The 24,190-nt window shown below is 42.3% G+C and overlaps 1 protein-coding gene across 3 annotated transcripts in view; it reads right to left on the bottom strand.

Moving 5' to 3' along the window:
* JAK1 (Janus kinase 1) overlaps positions 1 to 24,190 on the bottom strand; it is a 59,764-nt gene that overhangs the window by 21,438 nt on the left and 14,136 nt on the right. For 2 of the 3 annotated variants that reach the window (XM_075759179.1, XM_075759181.1), the window contains exons 2-4: positions 7,615 to 7,694; positions 6,563 to 6,761; positions 4,537 to 4,660 (exon numbers count right to left, since the gene is read on the bottom strand). In XM_075759179.1, the coding sequence (XP_075615294.1) occupies positions 4,537 to 4,660; positions 6,563 to 6,761; positions 7,615 to 7,620 (329 nt within the window). In that variant the 5' untranslated portion in view covers positions 7,621 to 7,694. Of the gene's footprint in view, positions 1 to 4,536; positions 4,661 to 6,562; positions 6,762 to 7,614; positions 7,695 to 12,681; positions 12,748 to 24,190 lie in introns of all 3 variants that reach the window. The other variant, XM_075759180.1, reaches the window with a different exon arrangement.

The raw sequence follows: 24,190 nt of genomic DNA, 5'->3' as shown, positions 1-24,190 counted from the left end.
GTGAAGCTTTTAATGGCTACCTAAATTTGTGATCAAAGTCATAAAGAATTTTTGTGATCAAAATGAGATCAAACAGCTTTACACAGGAAAAAGACCAATGAACATGAACGTTAATAGACACTGCACATAAAAGAAGTAATAAAGAAAAAGTGAGTGGAAAACAACTAAAGGGTTTAGGTAGAAAATGTTGAGGCATGTGATGGGTATATCCTACTCCCGAATTGGAAATACACATTCTCTGTATCAAAAGAAAAAGTTGAATAGATAAACTACCTTATAACCTACAAACACATTTTGAGATTACAAATAAGAAATCTGTTTAAGTAACAAATCACTACGCTGCCCAAGCAGTTTCATTTCAAAAATAATGCCATAAAAATTGCAAGAGACATGCCCTGGAAGACAGGAAGGCAGTAAGTCAACTGGCAAATGCTTACGAACATTATGGTGAAGAACAACCCACATGCAAAAGTCTGTGTTTTAAAATATGTGCCTATATCCTCATGATTTGTCTCATGGATGTTCATGGATTAAGCCCCAGTTCTGCAATGGTTGAGACTGCTGTGTATCGGTCTCAGTGCAGAGTCAGGATCTCAAAGAGCAAAACAAAATTAGTAACTTTTAGTTCAGCACCATGTGTTTTAATCACACATGTTATCTGTACAATAAAGTTGACCATTCAAATGAAGAATTATGTATCAAATTACTCTTAAAGAGATGAGACTTTCTGTACAGCGTTTCTGTCCATCCTTTAAGTCCTTTTTAGTCCCCACAAAGCATACATCTATAGCATGAGTAGGAACACCAACGCGCGACTATGCCAAAAACTCCTGACGTACTCTAAAATATTGCAGAACTCCTTTGGTTGAAGCATAAAAAGCAAAGCAAATCCTTCTGCCTCCAGGAAATTACTTTGTTTCTGTATGCTCCTTTATAAGATGAGTGATAATTAATAACTCCAATTCTTTTGTATTTCCTGCAAATAATTATGGGCGAGGTATTGTGTATTGTTTGTAATTGAGAGGAGAATTTGCTCCTTTCCCTATTAAACTGCACTGATTAAGAAAACACTTGCAAGTTAGAATAAAAATAAGAGGCCCATTGTTTGAGGAACCATATAAATAAAGAAGAGGAGTTTCTGCTTTGAAGAGATCAATGGACTTGCGGTAAGGAGGAGAGAGATTATTACTGTTCCACTTTCACAAACAGAAAGAGGAGCACGAGCATTCCAATTCAGAAGTCCCACAGGCGAGCTGGAAAGGAGATGGCATGCTCCCAAAACTCAGGAGCATGACCCACCCCTCCTTTAGAGTGCTTTAGCCCAGGGCAGGCACCTGCGGCATGGGCAAGAGCCCACGGGGGACACTGGGGAGACTGGGTGACCCCGGGAAGGAGTAGTTCTGCACTTCACCCGTTCAATCTGGCCAAGGAGCGGTGGAAATGCTGGAGGGAGACCTGCTGCTCTCTTTCGACCTGTAGCAGCTCTGGTAGTCCTTCTTTGCGCAGTTTCCAGACACTTGTGTACTGGGTCCCTTCCCCATGCCAAGAAGCACTGCTACCTCCGGCTTAAACACAATCCAGCTACGGAGCAGTTAAACTCCTCCATCAGCTGGTGTGCTAATTACTCCAGGATATTACAAAATACTGTGGTTTCTTATGTTGTAGGCTGTTGGGTTGTTGGTTTGTTTTTTTTTTAAACTTGTGGCAAGTGAAAGAAAGATAGGGCTAGTTACAAAGTTCCTAGTGAAAAGCAAGTCCTTTTAAAATATTACCAAAAGCACACCAGCTGGCACAGATTGGATGGGGAGAGGAGGAGGACAGGAAGTCCACGTAGTTAGAAACCAACCCTAAAGCTTTCAGCAGAAGGAGAAAAATCAAACATCTAAAAGCATTTGAAACTATTCAAGCATTTGCACTATAATAGTTCAAATAACTAGATGTATTTGAACTATATCTTCATTCTATACAAATATAATTTTAATAGGACATGACTAAATCAAACCTGTCAATGTCATGAAATTTCAGAAATAAGGCTGTCCACATAAAAATTATTTAGTCTCTACATGATTATACAGTCTCATACACTATTAAATTAGCCCAGACCGTTTTCCTTTTTCAAGAGGAATTCTGCCTCTTGCAGAGCTCAGAATAAACAATATTCATCTAAAGAGCCGTTTCACAATCCCATATTGCTCACAATTTTTCAGTCCCCAGCCTTGCGCTCTGTTCAGATGCCCAAGCCAAGACACACAATAGGTCAGAAATGAAAGAAAGGAAAATAGCACTTTACCAACACACTACAGTATTCCTAGGGAGATGGAAATCTTTAGATTTTACCACTTAACTCATATAGTCTCTTCTTAAATGCATATAAGATTACTTTAAGTACGTATTATTGGCCCAAAGTCTGCCAATTTTCATGCATGAAGTACCTCTGACAAAAGAGACGCCCCTGCCAAACTTCAAATCTCAACTCCAAAGCTTAAAAAAAACCCAATCCAAACACCAGAACTTTTAAATATAGAAAGCAGGACATTTTCCAGCTTCATTCTATACAATGGTAGAACAGAAGAGTTTCCAGAAAATAAAATTCAACACAGAGTAGTTTTGCCCATATACCAAAAACGTGAGAGTGACGAACAGCCAAAGACGACTGAGGAGAGGGAGCTGTTCAAGCCGTTTTAAAGAAGGTGGTGTTACCCACTGTGCAGGTAAGGTGCGGTAGGAAGGAAAGAGTACCTGGAGACAGCTCTCATCATTCACCCAAAGCATATACACACATATAAACACCAACACAGCGGAAACTATTTTTTAAGAATGGAGTTAAAACCATCATCATACTTCTAATCGGAGGACTAAATTCCCAAGGACCACATATTTAAAATACCACCACCTTTTACTGAGAAAAGCAGACAACAAAGAACTTCAGTATCGGGGGAAAATGCCCCAGATTCACATTATAGCAAGAATTTTTTTTATTATCCAATATATGGTTAATCTGACTGATCTCTTACAGCAAGAAAGGGCACTTAATGCTCGGTAAGCGGCCATTAGAGTCCTCAGAGCTTCTTTTAGAGAGTCACTCCATTCCGTTATGGTATGGTGTTTATCTGCCAAACTTAATCACAGCTGTTTAAAGCTGAGATTAGCCAAGGTTAAGTCATTAATACCACTAATAGACTGTGTTAAAGAAAAAAAAGACTACAACATCCTCTTGTTCTTCTAAAAATAGGTATTGGTATTATGATAACTTGAAAAACCAAAGCCTTTTTGTTAACTGTCAGTATTAAGTTTTTTCTCCTGAAAACAACAACAAAAATTCCAGTCTGGCACAAATGTATGCAGAATTAAAACACCTTACAGTTCAAAGATCGCATTTTCAAAACTCTCTCTTTGTATCTGCATAAGCAAAGTGGTTGTTATTCTCTAACAAGCCTAGAAAACGGTTTGGATGCACAACCGGAGGTTTATACATGCCAGTTCTTTCATTAGCGTGTACAAGCGATACTCATGTTGTCCAACTAGAGATTAGCAGGAAAGATGTTAAAACACATACATTTATATTGCCACTTGAAGTTTTGTCTCGACAGCCCAAACTGACCACGTATGTGAGTACTACATTTTAAGGCAAAGAGGGAATATTACGTAGAAGCTTATTTTCTTACGGTTGTACCTTGAAGAATCGACAAAATTGATCTGTGGACTTGCTTTAGGAAGATGGATAAAGCTTCTAGACTAATTATTCCTGGAAGCAAAGCTTATTCCACATATTTTTTTCCTACATCACACACTTAAAAGCTCGTATTGATGCAAGAAGAAAAGTCAGAATAAAAAAAAAAAATCAAAAAAAGGTGGCAGTATAATGTGCAGAATTAGATTTCTCTCAAATCCTAAAAGAAGGACATCCTTCCTATGAGAATGCTTAAGAGTTGTCAGCATTATTGCTTTCATTTTCCAGTGGACGAGGGCTGCTGTACCCATTCAGCCCCGGAAATCTCCACAGGCTACGTGCTACACTTTAAGAATGCCACCTGAAGTTCAACCTGATGGTACAGGTCAGATAAAGATCCTGGGAACAATGATTTCTATTTTCTGATGCTTTCTCCAGTCCTAGTGGAGAATTTCAAAAGCAATAGCATGTTGCTTTTTCAACAACAGTTAATAGCAAAATTCACATTGACTTCAGCAGGAGTAGAGTTTACGTTGAAAAAGTGGAACATGCAAAGTACTGACACAATAGAACAACATTTTGGAGCCATTTTTTACAATTTAGCTTTTAGCTAGTTCAGTTGCCTACAGCTTTGTGGATACAGGTTTTTGTAGTTTTTCAACTTTTGGAGCTTTTTTCAACATTATATAGCAAGATAAAAAAAATAATCAGGAGACATTTTAAGCTTTTCCTGTTAAACTCTTATCTCTGCTGTGAAAAGCAAGCTGCTGCTTTTGGTTTTGCTTTCCTGCTTCTTCAGTGAGTTCAGTAGTAAGAGAGTATCTACATATGGCTATGGGATCATTTTTCAGATATTTTGCACTTACCTCATTCGATAATGGAGCCGGTGTGATGATTTTTCATCTACCTTAAAGACCTGGTTTGGCGCATACCAGAGCCTTTTGTTTTCATCATACAGCGCAAAGAGATTATGGCACAGAGGAGATATAGCTGTCAGAGAAAAGTAAACAAATGTATGAATCACAAGGCTACAATATGCACACCTCAAAAATACAAATGCATAAAAGCAAATATCTGATCACGCAAAACAGACCATAAAAAGAAACTGATACTAGGATCAGTTTAAAACAAACATTAAGAAAGTTTGAAACTGCAAACTGTGTGTTGGTTCACTGGTTTTATTGCATATTAAACAGCATATTGTTTCAGTTACTTCTAACATTAAACTTAATCTGAAATCCTGATTTTGCCAAAGGTCTGAACTTAAGAGGAAATGACTTAAAAATCTTCACTTTTTCCAGATCACAGAAATGGGTATTTTAACAAAACCACTCATCAATACCACAACTTTGTTCTCAGCTTTATTTTATTAATAAATTTTACTCCCATAGTTGAAACAGAAGGTTTTCGTGCAACTATGAAAATCCCCTCCTCATTAGCAAACAAGCAGCAAGCATAACGTATCATTTTTCCATTCTTTGCTAATTCAACAGAGGGTTTTCCGACAAAGAACAGACTTTGACTTGTATGTCTAGGCTGACCTGCTTTAACCTTTGCTTTTACATAATCCCAGAAAAAAACAGGCTATGGCATGTTTATAGGTCTACTGTTGTCTGAATGCCTTGCTTCAGTCTGTGGCTCAATAGGAGGCAGCACCTTTTTGCAAAAGCCCTGGTGAGGCAAGCAGCTCTATTGCAGAGCAGTTTGTTGGGGTCCTGCAGAATTCAGTGAAACTTTTTCTATTGTGAGTTGGGGAGACAGAGCAGAAGGGAAGGAGAAGCCAAGGGCATAAAAACTGAACAGTCGAATTGCCAAGTTCACAGAAGGTGGGGTTGGGCAGCCACTGCCTTCTGCAGGTCAAGTACGTAGATGCCATCAAGGGTTTCACTACTCAAGTTGTGATTTGCAGCACAGACGAGCATCACAGGCTTGCTGAAATGGGTAAGGCTTTTGTACTTCACTACCATGTCCTGTGGACTTAGTGAAAAGCGAGAGAAGGCAGACAGAAGTTCCCTTAAGGAAGCTCACTTTAAGTCATTTCTCCCAAGGTTTTAAACTTCCAACAGAAATTACACCCATACAAACAGCAGCAGTTCACAGCTCTTACATGCCGACATGAACAGGTGGGTTTCAAGTACTCCACATTTTCATTAAAACTATTCAAAAAAAAGTGAGTGCTTATTTGATGAGGAAACAAAACTTGGAAATGTAAATACAAAAAGTACACTGGGACCCATGTTCATGAGGCTCAAACATAGATTAAATCCACTGAATTGAGTAGAATTTTTTTTTCAAATATTTTGCTGAGTCAAGGTCCACAGTGGCAAAGCAAGAAATCTTCATTATACATTTCTGTATTACCCCAATTGTGTGCAGTTCAGTTAACCTTAACTGGTGAATTATTAATAATATTGATATTGTAACACTCTGCAAGGAAGTGTCAGGTAACAGAAGAGAAAACAGAAACTGGAAAACTATCAAATGGGTTCTCAGAAGTAGCAAATTTTTTTCTCATTAGCCCTCTCCAAAATGTTTTATAACATGAGACAGATCTTGACAGGCTTACCAACTAGTATACGAGGTAAAACAGCTTTGTGTTAACTTATCTGTATATTGTCTCCTCTTCTAAAAGAGGTCTAATCCCATCCCACCAAAAAAATCAGTACCTCTAACCAGGGTAGGAGATCATTACTTTATAGGAATCTTAAGACAGTCTCTTCCACTCCAAACAGTTTAAGAACTGTCCAAACAGACCCTTGCAAAGGTTTCCATCCTAGACTACGTAACATGATTTTTTTCTACAAGCATTGACTTACGTGCAGAGAAAGATGCATCACTTTCCATACTGACGGGCCTTGCCACTGACAACTGATATAAAATCCATATACTCACAACATCTCTGGGCAGCTTCAATGCACAGCTCCTCCGAGGTAAACTCGCCGCTGGTGTAACAAATGGGATTTTTATCTTGCAGGTAGAAAAGTATTTCTAAACCCTGATGCTGAGCTTCCAGGTTTACTTCACTCTTCTTTGTGCTCCTCATTTTTGCACAGAAAGCCATGGCTTTGCAATCTTCTTTTACGTTTAGATACTGAAAGCAGAGGAAAAATAGTTAAGCAAAACGTGAAGAAGAGTTTGAGTATTTGTCAGAACGCAAATCTGTTGCTTAATGAGGCTACTGCACACTATGATGGGCTAGGCACAGCATTTCTCAAAGTCTTCACATTGGGAATCTGATTATTCAAAATCAGTACTTTTCACAAGTGAGGGGAAAAGCAAAAAATGTCAATGACTATTCTGCTTCTGGTAACTCTGTTCCAAATAATTCCCTTCTGTTCTGGTGGTTCCACAACAATTCTAGAAGGTTTCTGTTCTTACTGTAAAGCAGGAATAACTTTCACGTCCTTAAGCACCTAACTGGCTGAAAAACAATACTTGAGGTTGGGTAATATAAACAGTACAATTTATATTTCCTTTTAAAAAAAAAAGTTAGCTTCTATTTTTACAATCTGCTTAACAGCTAAATATTTCTGACAGTTTTTTCCCCTCTCACCCTTTGTTTTTAAACTCCTGATACCTAATGTGTCACAGTGAAATCAGCTTTATTAGAGTGTTATTTTTTATTATTACCTCTATCTCCAGAAGAAAAGAGTAGCACTAAGTAGGTTTAACGCAATAGCTTTTAGACTGCCAAGAATGCATAAAAGACAGCTATGACTCAACAAAAAAAAAAAAAAGTGTGTTGCATTTTATACCCAGTGCTTAAATAGAAAGACTGGAAAGTAAACAGATGAACACACAGTCCAGGTATTATGGGGTCTGTGTTCCACATTTTACTAAGCTTTAGCTCAATCAATAAAAACCCAAACCACCAATTCTATAGTTTATGAAACTAATCCTCCCACCAAAAATCAAACAAAACCAAACCTCAAACACCAACACACCTGCATTTATGTGACTGTCTGATCCTCTACGCAACCGAAATGGATTATCTTCACGTTCTCCAAGAGCAACTTGACTCCGGCTGAGAAAAAAAAATAATTAATAAAATTGTCAGGAATGGTTTTGTACAGTTTGAGGCACTAAATATATGGTCAAGCTGATAAAACGCCACTCGCAATCTGAGGAAATCTTTCCATTAATGTAACTGCGACCCAGATCTAGTCTCAAGCAAAGCCAGTCATAGCAAGCCTGTAGGAGGCTATGTAAGTCTACTGATTTCTTTTGACCCTTTGGGTGCACTGATTGACATGCAAACAAAAAAACAAGGGGAAAGCTTTGGTTAATTACTGGGTTTTTCATATTTTCAGAGAATCAACCATCAGTTTGGTGTTATATTCATTACAGTCCTTAGGTGTGACACCAAAGAAGCATTCTTCTCTTTGCTTTAGCTCCTTCATGGCTTCTGAAGTCACTTCATTCTTCACATTTTTAACTACATTTTGCTAATTCCAATTCTTCCCTAGTCTCTATTGTTTCTTCCTCTTCCAGATTATCAGTGCTTTTCTTCCTTGTTTTATTCTCCTTTACTCTATGAAAGGTGCAGAGCCTTGGGTGGGCAGCAGAGAGTAAGGAAGCCACTGAAGGGAGGATCATTGCAAGGGTTGTATTTCTCTCAAAGGAACCTTGTCCCCAAGAAGTGCAGCTGTGCCTAGCAAGATCATGGAGCAGATCCTCCTGGAAACTATTCTAAGGCATGCAGAAAATTAGGAGGTGATTGGTGACAGCCAACATGGCTTCACTAAGGGCAAATCATGCCTGGCAAATTTTGTGGCCTTCTACAATAGGGTTACAGTGTTGGTGGATCAGCAGGAACTGATGTCATCTACCTGGACTTGCGCAAAGCATTTGACACTGTCGCACATGACATCCTTGTCTTTAAATTGGAAAGACATGGATTTGACGGACGGACCACTCAGTGGATAAGGAATTGGTTGGATGGTCGCACTCGAAGAGTTGTGGTCAACAGCTCAATCTCCAAGTGCAGACCAGTGATGAGTGGCATTCCTCAGGAGTCAGTACTGGGATGAGCGCTGTTTAACGTCTTTGTTGGCGACATGGACAGTGGGATTAAGTGCACCCTCAGCAAGTTTGCTGATGACACCAAGCTGTTTGGTGCAGTTGACATGCTGGAGAGAAGGGATGCGATCCAGAGGGACCTTGACAGGCTTGAGAAGTGGGACCGTGTGAACCACATGGAGTTCAACAAGGCCAAGTGCAAAGTCATGAACATGAGTCAGGGAAATCCCAAGCACAACTACAGGCTGGGTGGAGAATGGATTGAGAGCAGCCCTGAGGAGGACGACTTGGGGGTGTTGGCAGACAAGAAGCTCAACATGAGCCAGCAATGTGTGCTTGCAGACCAGAAAGCCAACCGTGTCCTGGGCTGCATCCAAAGCAGCATGACCAGCAGGTCGAGGGAGGGGATCCTGCCCCTCTGCTCTGCTGAGACCCCACCTGCAGTACTGCATCCAGCTCGGGGGTCCCCAGGACAAGAAGGACATGGAGCTGCTGGAGCGAATCCAGAGGAGGCCATGGAGATGATCCGAGGGCTGGAGCACCTCTGCTATGGAGACAGGCTGAGAGAGTTGGGCTTGTTCAGCCTGGAGAAGAGAAGGCTGTGGGCAGACCTTAGAGTCCCTTCCAGTCCCTGCAGGGGCTCCAGGAAAGCTGGAGAGGGGCTGGTGACAAGGGCGGGGAGTGACAGGACAAGGGGAATGGCCTGAAGCTGCAGGAGGGCAGATGGAGATGGGATGTGAGGCAGAAATCCTTCCCTGTGAGGGTGCTGAGGCCCTGGCACAGGGTGCCCCGAGAAGCTGTGGCTGCCCCTGGCTCCCTGGCAGTGTTGAAGGCCAGGTTGGATGGGGCTTTGGGCAACCTGGGCTAGTGGAGGGTGTCCCTGCCCATGGCAGGGGGTGGAATTAGATGGTCTTTCAGGTCCCTTCCAACCCAAACCATTCTATGATATTTAGGGGAAGGCAGGACAGCTCTGCTTGAGATACCGCTTGGTATCTGCACACCTCAAAAGGTGGTGCATTATAGCCTTTTGAGCAAATGGTTTTCTCTGGTCATTTAAAACCCTGACCACCGTATACACACATACCTGCCACCTTCTGAAAAGTCTGTATTTCAGTTGCAGAGTAACTCAGCTAGTGGCAGAGTGAGCAAATCCCCAGGCCAGTGCACCACCAGCAGAGGGGGACAATGACTCATCCTTCGCGCAAGGGTTACAACCACAAAATTGGTGATTTTGGGTGCACACAGGCACAAAAACAAAACCATGCACCCACGATTGCCAAAACCCGCATCTAATTTCTTTGGACGAGGTCAATGAACAGATCTGGAGCCCAGAGAAAGTGGGCTCATGCACAGATGAAGCCCTCACAAAATTTTAGTATCAGAAAGATGAAAAGTTAAAAAATAGGGAGAGGTAATTCTGAAGGTACGTTGTTCAAAATTAGTTTGTTTCTGGTTTGGCTATTAAACCATTAAGACTTAATAAAATATCTGGTAGACAATAATATCTGGTAAAAACTCAAGTTCTTGCCTATGACTTGCCACAGCCAAGATGTCAGTAAAAGCAGAGTGGTTCAAGCCCAACAGACATGGCATTTCTAAGGAAAAAACCTCTGAATGTACAACACTTTGTTAAATAACCCTTTTAAACATTTTTATGCCTCAAAAAAAAAAAAATCAAGGAAAGAAAAGGCACAGGCATAAATTGAATACTTTAGAAACTATCTGCAAATCTTCCATGAACCAGAAGGAAGAAGTTAATCTGCTGTTGTGGAAGGAGCAGCCCGGGAAAGCCCGCCTGGCTCCGAAGCCTCCTGTGAAGCTGGGACATCTGCACCTGGCCCTGCCAAGCGTCCCCATTGACGAAAATACCCAGAAACACAAAAAGAGCTTCTCTTGAATAAGGAAACAGAGGCTAAAACTGTCAGCTGGGAGATACGCCAAGATGTCAAATACCAACAGAAACCGGCTACAAGCTCCAACAGGCGTTTTTAAGAAAACTTCTCACCTGAGTTCAGACAAGGCTACAGACACCACATCACTTCAACTCCCACCTGAGCAGACAAAAGGATTGGGTGGGTTTTTATCCCAACTCCATTTTCTTGCTGTCTGCAGGACACAATTACATTTCTCCCAGCAGAGCTGTGGCAATTCCCAAAAGAGAGGCACTGCGACGTGGAGGAGGTGCAAGCAGAGCCACTGTGCCTGTCAGGAGAAATGCCCTCGGCTGCCTGTACATGCTGCCTGTCCCAGCGGGACCCCACGGGCCCAGCACCTTTTGTTTTCCATTCAAAAAGCATTTTAATGGGCAAAGGGAAAACACAAAATCCACACAGGTTTTGAGAAGAAAATCCCCTGCTCACATCCACACTTAACCTGAGGCAAACCTGCGCACTGAGACCTGCTCAGATTTAAAATACAAGTTTTGCTTCCTGCTTGTTTTGGGGAGTTCTGACAGGAAAACGAGACTCTGGCTGGCCCTGCTACACCACCGCCCCTCTGCCGACCATGCTTCCACCATAAACAAAGACCATGGAAGCAAAATACAAAGATGAGAGGTCTGTTTCGGGGGCAAAAGTCCCTAAAATGTGAGGAGGGGAAAATCCCAGATAAATTCTGACCAAACCAGAACTCGGTTTGAAACACCATTTGCAAGCTCTTCCTCTTTTTTTTCCCCTCTCAGCCAATTTAGTTTCTGTTTTCATGACAGGGGATGTTTATGATTGCTTATGCTAAGAAAGTAACAGATAAGCTTTCCTTAAGCACGCAGGGCATGCCATTTTTGTAGTATTCATAGTTTCTGTCAGCCTGAAAGTTGTCAATTATTATTTTTCAACACACTAGGAAAGAAAGTTGTCACAGCCCGTACAGCATGGGGCATACATCTAATCTAGCAATACCTATTAGGGATTCATTTAAAATAAAACCAGGCGCTCTACTTAACTTGATAAATTTTAACAAGAGAAGATGATACAACCGCAAACAGAGATGAAGCAGCACATTAAAAGCCCAAATCACTGAAGGGGCCATCGCACACAGCCACCACCACAGTAGACAAAGGTTGGACCGCTCTCCATTAACTAAAGTTTGCTGGAAAGAAAAGGGGAAAACCTTTTTGTTGAAGTAGAACATGACCATAACTCAGAGCTCCTTCAGGTCTACAACTCTTGTCCAAGTAAGTCCGAGGACAGCAAAACGTTCAGCACCTCCCTCCCTGCTGCCGACGGCGCCCATGTCGTCTTCTGTCCTCTGCATCTGCTCACTAGCCTAACTCGGCTCTCAACACTCCCATTCGCTAATAACAAATAATTTAAGAATAACTATAACAACTACTATTCGTGCTCTTTTCTGGGGATGTTTCTTTCCAGTCATACTGAAGGGAAAAAAAAGCTTTTAAAGTATGATTTCTGAAAATTCAAGAACCCAAATGCTACAGGGCAGAACGAGGTTGCCTTTTTAACTGTATTTGGGTCCTTTCTGTGCATATGCAATATTTCATCAACCTTATGTATGTGATCACATGCTATTTTTTTTCCATGGGACTCTCTCACTGAATGTGCAATTCAGAATTTATTTTATTCTTCTATTAAGAGTGATCTCACCACACACTTTTTTACCTCTGCCCCAAAACCAGAATTACTAATTCCCCTTGGGTTTTTCTATAGTATTCATTCTGCAACAAGACTGATCTATGCTCTAAAACTTTGTTTTAAAGATTGGGCTGAGAGCGCATATAATGGAAATTTTCAGCAAAAATAGTTAACATGCAAAGTTCTTTAGAGCTGAAAAACAGGGTACATACGATCGGGTATGTCAGCCAGCCTTCATTATTCACACGCTTATATTAACAGATGTTATATATCTCCATTTTTAGCAATCTAACTCTGAAAAGCAGAGGAGGCAGACCTCCTGTTGCCTGTTGTTACTGACTGCTTCAGACTAGACCCAATGCTTTATGAACCCACTCAATTCACTGTCGCACTATGAGAACTAACCGTGCTCGTTTCCTGTGCTTTTCCAACGCAAACTCGACTACTTCTCTGAATTTCGTGACGTGTCACCTATGTGGAAAGAAATTTTTCAGCTTGCTCAGAAAGCTGCGTGTTAATTTACCACCTTTATTGTCTCGTCTGCAACGGTTGGTGCAGACGCATGAGCACGCACACAAAGTCACATTTCATTACCTGATCTTTCCAGCCTGATGTTCCTTTGGATACAGACTGGGCTTCTACAAGAGGAATAGTGACGAACAATTTTTATAGCTTGCTTCTGAACTATAAATGTGTACTTAATACTTTCTCATTCAGTGTTTCTGGTATAACAACAACTTTAAATGAGACAATTCTTGAGAAGCTTATAGCTGTTACTATATCCTTGTACAGTCAACACTAAACACTTTTCAGCTAAAGCAGTATCAATTTCCCTGAAAGCAAATATATTCACATTCAAATCATCATGGAAACCGACCAAACAATGACATGATTTTTATGTAATTACCACATAGCCAACAGTCCAAACCCTATTACATGCAAACTAGGGGAAAGTTTATTCCCCCCCCCCCCGCCCCCAAGCCAACCATCTAAAAATGAGCTTTATTACTAAGACTGATGATAATGGGACCAAAGGGAGATTCCAGCCTTAAAGATATTTACATGGACAATCTGGTTTTATTCCTGCCTGGGACATGGTATTAATGATCCTTTTCCTTCCTTTATATTCTCCTCCATGCCACTCACCTACATCCCCTCTCTGTGCCTGCGCTAGCATGCAGCTAGCGGTTTGCACCTTTCAGATGCGATGGAAGTTCGCTGGCAAAGAGCCATGTCATCTTCCCAGCAATGAAGCAGATCTTCAGGAAACACGGCCTCTTCCTGGTGGCACTGCACTGATTTAAGGGGTTTCCTGAAGTTCAGTTCAGATGTGTGGAAAAACTTTCAGGAAAAACTAGTCGGTGTGGCAAAGACCTCCAAATCCACATCTTCTTGGAAGAGAAAGTGTTAAGAATGTGCAAAGCTTGTTTCTTCTGGGCTTACCTGGCAAGGGAACCTCATCAGGTCACTGAACTGGACGTGGCAAGACTACGCATGTGCTCTACGTGCCCCAGTTAAAAGCTAAAACTTCAGTGAAAGCTAATGTAATGTGCCTCACAACTGGGGCAGACAGAGTGAACGGGGTCACATACAGCAGCTCCACTAACGCACGGTAACTCTTTCAACTCAAGAGCCTTTGGTCAAATGCCCAAGCCAGAACTCTGCACAGCATTTAGGTCTGCAAGGAGGTGCTGAAGCCCAGGGAATGGCTCTAACTTTTCCAAGAGAGGAAAACATGCTGCAGGCATTGCACGGATCCATCAGAAAGGCAGGGGTGGAAACAAACACAGAAAGAATGGGGAAAAAAAAACACTACAACATGTGCAACATTCTCTGCTGACTGGCAGACTACAGCGGGCTCATGTCCACAACTCACTCTGCCATGGATGTACGTGGCAAGAGCAGCCATCTGGATGATGCTGGGATTTAAGAGCAAAAGGAGAATCCAGCCCAACAATGTGCCAGGACTTCTACAAAGCTTCAACACCTACCTTCCTCCTCCACAAAACACCCTAGTAATTCAAGCTCCCTTTACTCCCTGAATATTTAGGAGCTACCAGCAGTTTTCCTGAGCAGGAAAAGTCACCAGGAGGGAGATGAAGCACTTTCATTGTCCATGTCCTCCAGATGAAGGTCTGGAACTGCAGAACAGCTCCTCTCTTTAACCGGACTGGAGCAAGAAGGGTCACTTTGTCCTGCTCTCCTGACTGTTTAAATCTGAGATGCCACCATGCTGAAATGTTTGACAAGGAAACTTGATGTCTGGGGACTCACTATGCATCTACAGGCTCTCCTCCAAGTTCTCCTTGCAAGCCAAGAGTTTTATAAACCACAATCTATTCCATCTCGACTTTATTCATTTAATTGATTTCATCTGCTCAGCAGTCTATGCACGTGGAGAAGAGATGAACCCCAGGTCCTGGACATGCCATCCTTGCACCACGCTGTTCCACATTCAACACACTTCTGCTTATTATTTAGAGTGAGAGTGTACCTGGGAGGGGGCGGTTTGTAGCCCCTGTGCAAAACCACTACATCACCTTTAGCATAATACAGGGCTGATAAATCCCATCAGGTACAATGACCATCTCCATGATCCACTGGTGCTCCCCAACAAGGGAATCCTATATTTTACTTGCTTTTAAGACAATAGAAAGCTTAGATTTATTATGACAGCACCCGGATTTCCGATTGTGTCTTAGATCTTTAGTAAGAAACAAACCAAAACAAGCAAACAGCTGATGTCTAGCAAAGTCAAGACTGGTGAGACAGCACAAGAAACATTATCAGCATGTCTTTTCTGCAAATGAGTAGAGAAGAAGGAGAAATTAAATGACTTGCCCACTTACCCAGGAAATCAGCGCCAGTATCGGTAACTAGCCTGGGTTTCCCAAGTCCCACTCTGCAGCCTCTAACATGAGAGGTAGAATTAGAAACAATAGTTCCTCCAAATAGCAACACCCTGAGTAGACGAACTTCACACATGCTACAGCTTTCTAGTTCATGCGTATGTAAACCCTGCAAAGGGGCTGTGACTTCTTGGTGACCACAGAGCTACTGCAAAGCTCCCCTCCTCCAAGACTCGCCGCCTGTTCACAGACCACTCTACCAAAGCTCCCAGCATGGTAACCACACACGGTCATTTCCCTCGTGTTCAGCCCTGTAGCCACTTCCTTGAGAGCAGCTACAGATGTTCTTAACCTTTTTCATTTTCATATCGTATCACAAAATGGAGACTTTTGTCCCAGTTCTCTTCACCCCCTGCTTCCTCCTCCCTGGAGCACAAGGTGCACGTTACGATGGTGGCAGAAAGCAAGCCCCACGCTCCCTCCTCACCCCCTAGGCACTAGCACACCTCTGTGTTTCCCCACCACCAGCCACCATGTGCATGCAGGTCACCTGGTCTCAGAGAAGAAACGAGTGAGAGAGGAGGTTTTGCTACAGCAAAATTTCTTTATCCCAAAGGAGGAACTTGCCCAGCATCATCCTGCAACAGGGCTGAGCTGCCAAGAAGCGGTTCTGGCACCCCAGCACCTCCCAAGGACCAAGAATTACTGATGGCAAAGAGCAACCTCAAGTTGACCACAGCAGCCCTCCGAAGAACAAACTGAAATACCGGCACCTCTTTGCATTCTACCTTGTTTAAAAAAATAAGTGTCACTAACTTGCTGCCATAAGCAGCTAAACCACTTATAAAGGCCTTAAAGAGTTTTATCGATGTGGTCAACATCTACTCTGCATATGGCAAGGCACCTAAATCCCCTAGATTGCTTTATTCACGAAGATTTCTGGTAGTCGCGTGCTTCCTGTGGTGGCTTTGCACTTTGGTAAGTGTTTTTTGATGGTTTGCCTTTTTCTTTTTTTTTCCTTTTTTAATGTGGTGAGAAGATATTGTTAAAGTTCACTCTTAAGGACTCACCATTTAAAGTCATAAACAAAAGCAAACAAAACTTCACCAGGTATCTTTGCCTTTCTGTTCAGAGCAAACCACCAACAAAGACAACCCCTAACCAACAAACATTCTTTCTGTAACATGGTTGCAAACCCATACAATTTCATAGCAAACTTGGGATTTGCTATCAATAGCAAGAGCAATTTGATCTTCATATCTCTTACACCTCCCTGTGGTCTCTGCTCATCTTTTATTAAGTTAAAATCACCCTGCTGTAATGCTGGCAGCCCCAATACTGGAACACCGCATGCAATTCTGGTTGGAGAAAGTACAGCCAGATGGTACAAAAAGTCTTAGGGTTAAAGACAGTATTTCAGTTAAAGTCCTTTCTGTTAGGCATTTCGTTCCAACGCAATGAAGTAAAAAGCTGAGATTTGAAGTGCAGAAATCTCTGTAAAGCAGCAGGTGCTCAGTAGTGATGGAGGTGCTAATTGTAGCTCTGTGGTCCCCTAAGTCTCAGTTCAAAAACATCTGTAAAAGCCATCACACATGGCAAAACAGAACAGGAATGGAGCAACAAGAAAAATTTCAATGGGATTCCAGATCCGAGCACAGATCACTTCTGATTTTACTGACAGGGCTCCAGGTTAATCCAATTCGGCAAAAAACTTTGAGGTACAGCCTTACTTACAGCTACTGAACAAAGTCACCAACCTCTTCCTCCTCCACCCGACCTCACCAAGCTCCTCTAACAGCAGCACACCCCTCTCTCAGCTAGCTCAATCTAACAGATCAGCATGTGGCTATGCTGCAACCAACACAACCACTGAAATCAAGAAAGAAAAATATGCATCGTCAACAGTGACGAACTTTTAGGTGGCACCTCTGTTCTTCAGGCAGAACCTAATTCCTAAAAAACCTGCCACCCAGCAGAGTAAAACTCAGCAACAGGAAGAAACGGAGCTTAGCTTCTGTTTTTCTCTCCCCCTCCTTTCTCCCAGGATCTGCATAACAGAGGAATACAGCAAAACCAACTGCTAGCACTCTCACGACATTCCTTCACTGAGGACTCAAAAGGGCTCTAGCAGGTCTCTCTCCACAGTGTGAAGCCCTATTACCATCAAAGAAAACCCAAACGCAACTCCTGACTGTGCTTCCAGGTCTAGAAAGCTAAAAGCGCTGGTCCGAAAAGCAGCATTACCTCTTCCTCTGCGAGACACAAGCTGCGTTATGATTTCTGCTGCATCATGCAAACCACCACATTTGAAAACAGATTGTAGCTCTCCTCTCCGCAACTGTAAGCAGAGTGACTCCAGCTTTCCTTGCCCATCCCACTGGCCACCCCACACCACCCCACACCGTGCGGGCCACCGGAGCATCCTGGACAATGAGCTACCAATACCTCAGTCTGTGGGGAAACTGCTCCTTCGTATCAATGGATCATTTTTCTTGCTTGCAAGATAATTTAAAGGCAGATGTTCTCTTGCAAAAGAGTCAGCAAGCGTTGCCATGGAAAGCCACAGCCATCTGAGACCAATTTACAGAAACGAATGAGCTCTACAGTAGCTATGCCAACGTAACCCAGAGCTTTGAAAAAAATCAAATAGACTGACCTCCAACGAAAACCTATTTGCTGGGAAACAAATTAAGGAGAGTTAGTCAAGGTAACATTTCAACCTTGTCTTACTATACCTGTTAACTACTCCATTTTGAAGACGCTTTTGCTTTCTCAAACACTGTGCTTCACTCTTCTCACTATAGGGAATGGCAGTCACCATGTCTGTAAATAAGAGATGTATTATGGTGCTCACTAGTGCTAAAACAGTCAACAAATTGACGGTAAATGTTCTAATGGTAGTAGATGTAGCAAGAGGAGCTATTACTTAAAAACTGAAAGCATTCAGGTTAATTAACGTTCTAATAAACAGTATGACCAGGAAAAAAAAAAAAAAATCTAGATTTAGCCACGTAGGTGCACAAGAGACATGTTCAATGGAAAGTGAATAATACGAAGTTTTCCAAACCAAAAAGTCCCCATGGAAAGTTACTGGACTACACTGGTTCACTGCATATTGAAAAAAATGTTCTAAGCTTGAGGAGAGTGACCAGCTTAGCACTTCACATTAAAAACCAGTTAACCCAAGGAAGAGGTCTCCGACAGTCCCACCTCTGCCTCCACAAGCGACATCTGGGGACAGGACCCGTACACTGGGACAAGAGAGCTGCAAGCTGTCAGAGGATCCGCTCACCAAACTGCGAGGAGCACAAAGTGGCTCAAACGTTGGATTTGCTTTTAGACCTTTTCTGAAAGGCAAAGGCTGGATGTAGAGGTCAGCATACACGAGTGGGTGGGCTTCAGAACAGCAATGGTCTTGGCAGATAGTTCACTGTCATTTTAGCTAACGAGCCCCACGTCATTTTCCAGGCACTGTATTTTGTTATCCGTGCACACTGAAACAAATTACCAAGGTCTGTTTGGCTCAGTTGTCCACCCTTTGGTGGGTTTTTCTTTGGCTCACATGAAATCTCACTGAACCGCGTTCAAGGGGTTGCACCAGGGACGGGTGTTCAGCGGGGACCAAGGCAGCGCCGCGTCGGCAGCCCGACGACTGCTTTCTCACGCTGCACCGCTCCATTAAATGCATTTAAATGGCATTTCCCGCTAGTTCCCACCAGCATGACAAAGATTAGAAGGAAGATCAGTCCTCAGAAAGGGAAACCAAAGTCAAGTTCTGAGATTACTATTTCAATCTAATTGTATTTTTAACTTTTAATTTAAGCAACTACTTCTCAACAATGCAGTACATATCCACTGGCATGCTCATATCTCTATGTTATTTTTCAAAGTATGTGTATGACCAGACATAATAAAGATTTACTGCCATTGAGACATAATTTTTAATACAAGTGGGAAATATAGTTCTTTATTGCCCATCTGTTGGGATAAACACACATAGCAATTACTTGTTACTATTGACTAATCACCAGAGTACACCTGTATTAATGGTTAGCTGTAAAGACATTTATCCCTATTAGTCAGAGGAAGGAATTGAGACTAGTTAATTGGCTTGTCTGAAGCAAAATGAGACACAACACCTGAAATCCCTCTTCTAAGTCCATTCGGTCCATTTTGTGGACTTATTTTCTGCTCTCCTCACCACTTCACCAAGGCCAGAGCTTCTCGGGGCAGCTCATCCGCAAGGTCCCTTGCAAGGACTGCTCTGCTACACGCTGCAGCCTGACCACCAAGGACTTCTCGTGCTTTGTTTCATGCATCCCAGAGGCCACCCAGGGGTGACTGCAAGCATGTGGAAAACAGAAGAGTACGGAGAATGCTGTATAAAACAACCTTTAGAGAAAAAGGATCACAGTGATAAAACTTGGAACTGGTTTACTTTTAGTCTCTGCCTGAAAAGCTATGGGTTAGGCACTCATCTTTTCAAAAAGCCAGAGCAGTTACAACTCCTCTTCAGCTAACAGCTGAAAAATGAATTTGTACTCACCTTTACTCATCTCGGTCTCAGAAATGGTTTGTTAAGAAAGAAGCTGTGGTCAAAACAGGTTTCCCAGTTAGAGAGAGATGAGATGGGAGCCCAGCAATACTTGCATGTTGCTTTGTTTCCCATACATCCGGCTAAACGCAGACATCTGCCTTTGAGCTAGACACTGTATGTTCCTCTCAATCAAGACAATTAAGTCCAAGATCCGTTTTACCCTGAAAGAGAAATCTGAAGTAGGCTGGACGAGGCTTCCGAGTCTTTCCTTTGACTGAGAAGGGACCTCAGCTGCATCTAAGCTTGTCTCTATAGACTGGAGATTCAAAAGCTGGATGAGCAGACTGTCAGCCAGGATATACGCCAGTTTGCTTGTAATTACTTTTATATTCTCAGGCTTTAATGAATCATTATATTGCCTACCTGACTTTAAAAAGAGGAAGTAAGCCATAAGTACCACTTGTAAAGGTGGTAAAGAAATGACACGGTACAGATCTCAGCCTAAATCCTTTTTCTCTGATCCCAACTGTGACAAAGACTGGAAAAAACATTATCATTTTTCACAGCTGCAGGCTGTTTTCTTCCTAAAAATCATCGAATACAAGTAAAATGGCAGAAGCCACTTGAAACAAAGGAAGCCCATCACTGAAAGCCAAACAAAGCTATTTAGAAAGTTGTCCGAGTAGCAACTCAAGCTCTGCCAAATGACAAGAATCCTTGTGCCTCCCTTCTGTGACCAAAAAGCAGAGTCTGGACTGCAGTGGCTGTCCAATTATGGGGTCAGCTAACCGTTTTGGCCTCCTGTGTCCAACCCCACAGGTGGTGCTTGCTGCTTTTTCACTTACGTGCATGCGCAAACACCCCTAGAGTCATCAACTGCTCCTTTCAATGCAAACACGGTGTCAGTCATATCTTGGATGCCCTCTGGATACTAAGACAGCACACATCCTCCGTAGTTTCCATACTGATTCTCCTACAGGACTTCAGGATATGGGATAGCTGTGATGTTATGAAGGCCAGGCTGCCAACTGCTGCAGTTAAAGTCTTATCTAAGTGTTGTTTTCTGCTTGAAGTAGAGGAACACCCTGATACTCTTCTAGTATCAGTTTTCTCTCCCGAGACAACTAAAGTAATTGACAAATTAGTGTTTAAGCACAGGCAGACTTTGCCACAAGCAGCTTGTTCTGCAGGAATGCCGGGGTGAGAAGGAACCTGTAAATCCAGTCATCGACTCCACCACCACCTGTTAACACAGACAGAAGCATTTCCCCAGCTTGCACATCCCTGAACTGATAATCTGAGCAAAGCAGTACAGTGTTTCAAGACACTGTACCAGTAATTATGGATTTTTTCAACCAAAGTTCTAACAATTATTTTCAACAAGTTCTCTACCGAATTTCCACTATTCAAATTGTGAATGCTATGGCTTGACACAGTGTACTTGTTATAATTAAGAGAACTGCTGGTGCGAGTCTTTTGTCAACTGAGCTGTATCGCTCTGTCAAGCAAAATAAATACTTACACTCAATTTATTCAATCTCTTGGACAAATACATACACTATTTTTAACTTACCAGCTAAACAGGAGTAAATTTTACATGTTTACCTCTAGGAGTTGTGCCAACAGTGGTTCAAAGGTGGTAAGACACGTCAGTGGCCTTAGTGTACAATAGTGAGCAGTGGGACTTTGTTTTTCTTTTCTTAGGGAGTCCTGTTTGGGTTATGGATTTGAGAGTTTGTACTGCAGATTGCACGATTACCCTATTGCTGACGGTTCGCTCCCAAAATGACTGAAGCTGCCCTTTACATTCATCCATACCAGACAGACTCTACTACGCTTAGTGTTTAACACAGAGGTGTGGCAATGCAGAGAATCTCACCCTGCACAATTTTGACCTGTCACTCTAAGTACTTTTCTGCCTAGAAAGTCTTACGCCTCTTCTGGTTTACCAATCCAATTTAACTCTTCTACAAAATTCTGGTAGGGCTGAATCATCTCATGTTTATTTACAGTTCACCAATTTCTCTTTTTAGATAACATTTGCATGTCCTATTTCTGCAGTTCCTGCCTGGTGACTTGGTGGTCTTTCCTTTAACAACAAAACAGCCCTCCTGCGAGTCTTATACAAAGTATGAAAGCTGGGAAAAAAAAAAAGTCTCAGTAACATTTATATTTCAGAATACTGAGGGGCACTCTTCAAAGTACAACTATAAGGTCTGTCCAAAGTCAAAAATTATAAGAGGAATATAAACTTTTACATTTTCAGGAGCCTATCTGCATCCCCAGTAGTATTTTTATATTATGAAAATTCACAGTAGCTCACTGTTTCTCAGTTTCCAGTTTTGGCCAAGAGCAGTTTCATAAAAGTTTATGACCAATTCACTTTTCAGTCCAGGTATAGTTTTATTGCAGTTCTCTAGAAGCACACAGCAACAGACATTTGCTTAGCTGCAGTTCTTCTGATGCCGCTCTCACAACAGCAGCTTCAGATGCTGGACCATTGCACTGCTGCTGTGACTCAGCATCAACAAATCATGGGGTCTTGCTTTGCTCCCCCACCACTGATGAGTCCCAAGATATTAGCTGTACATGCCACAGATCAGCCTTTCTTCCCAACAGGCTGATAACAAAAGTTATCTTGCCTTCAACAGCCCGAGTAGGCCCAGTTTATCCCCACTCAACTGAAGAGCCTCTGGTCTGAAGAGCTGTGACCCCAATCTCCCTCCCCAGCTCCAAGACGAAGCCCAAGGAACTTGGCTGCGCACCAGGAATTTTTTTCAGCAGCAAGAAAAGAAAGCAACTTCTAGGCAGCATATTGATTCCACCGCTGCTCCGCAGCAAACACCCCAACCCACAGCTACAGTCATTTCTGCAACACCTTGCCAAGTGATGGGGAGGGTGGGGGAGAGGCAGGGGCAGACCTGTGTAACAGCGAATCCACAAGCTACACTCTTGCACCTTTCTCTGGCCCGAGCCCAAATCCTCACTCAGCAGCAATAAACAGGAAGCCACCGCTGAACTCCATGACACATATGCACACCCCAAGCAACCTCCTAAACTACTTCTTCCTTCAAATACAGCTGTCAACATCTGTAAAGAAAAGAATATCTGTATCTGTAAAGAAGGGAGTCAGGGCTGCACCTTACCGGTCATCAGAGCTCCACGAGCTGAACACGCTGCTGTGCTGGGAAGGGCAGCACCCTAAGGATATGTAAATTGCAAGCAGGGTTTTACAACAGAAAAGCTGTCACTCGCATATTCCGCTGTGGCTAAAACTCAGGAATACTTTTTTAAAATATATTAAATCACATCCCTTATGAACCAGACTTCCACCTGGTGAGGTAGAAAAGCACCTCTAGGTACTACCAAGCTACTCATCACCATCCCTCCTTGCCACTTCAGCTGTGACACTGCTCATCTGGTTGTAAGGTCTGGCCTCGAAGCCCATTTATCTGTGTAGGTCTAGATGGAATGCTGTGAAACTGGACTGCAGTACTTCTGGAAGCATCAAGCAGAACAAGAATTATGCTAAGACCTAAAAATCTCAGAAAAGGCAGGACTGAAGACATCACTCCAAATCAATAAAATAAGCTATTCCCATGAAAAGTGGCTTTAAGACCTTACTACAGCTTTTAACTCCCTTTCCTGTAAAGGCTTAGTGCAGTAATTGTAAGCAAATATTAAAAATAGCTAAGCAGGGACACTCTTATTCAATCGCTTTTAGCACTGACTCAAATGTGTATGACTCACCCCACATAGCTCCTGCCGTATATACGTCCCCAGTGATGGCTCTAACACCTCTTGCTTTACATACTGGACAACACCACTGCCAATCTCGACCTCCAGTACAGAGGGGTCATGTGTCAACACTCAGCACTAAAGTTTCAGAATTTTCTACATGTTTTTTTAACCTTCAGTGACCATTTCTAAGCAAATAATTCACAGGATTATACTACAGGAGGACTGAAAACCAACATTAAAAAGGATGAGAAATTAAGGAGTTGTCACACTTAAATCACTCTTAAAAAGTTTGACAGGCAACTACCAAGCATCTTGCTTCAAAAAAGACTTTCTTACCCTCTCTTCCTCCTAGGTGCAGTCACGCCGAGTTACTGAGTTGCCCTCTAACAGGATCATCCTCCTAGAAATCCTCAAGTTGTGTAGACAGGCTTTCTGAACACAGTATCTCTGCTGTTCCTTGTTCAAACCACCCAAAAAGTCAGAGAAAAACCCTTCTAAAGCAAGTTGTAGTCTTATTTACTGGAGTTTACAGGAACTAGCAGTCACATATAGGGAATTTCCACATAGTTCAGTTCGTAACTTTTATACTTCGACTGTACGTTTATGATCGAGACAGAGGAGAATGGAAAAGCCATTACAAAACCTTCATAACAGATGTACAATTTAATCAAGCTAATCAGATTATCGATTGCAATTGTTTACTACTACTTCTACACTATAGGTGGCAACATGTGATCCTGTATATTATATATATGTAAGTAGTCCTCCAGAACTATTTATGTGCTTA

Source organism: Balearica regulorum, chromosome 8 (genome assembly GCF_011004875.1).
Source record: "Balearica regulorum gibbericeps isolate bBalReg1 chromosome 8, bBalReg1.pri, whole genome shotgun sequence".
NCBI classification, from domain to species: Eukaryota; Metazoa; Chordata; class Aves; order Gruiformes; family Gruidae; genus Balearica; species Balearica regulorum.
Note: the sequence above shows the minus strand (reverse complement) of the source record. Positions and strands in the feature narration are given on the sequence as shown.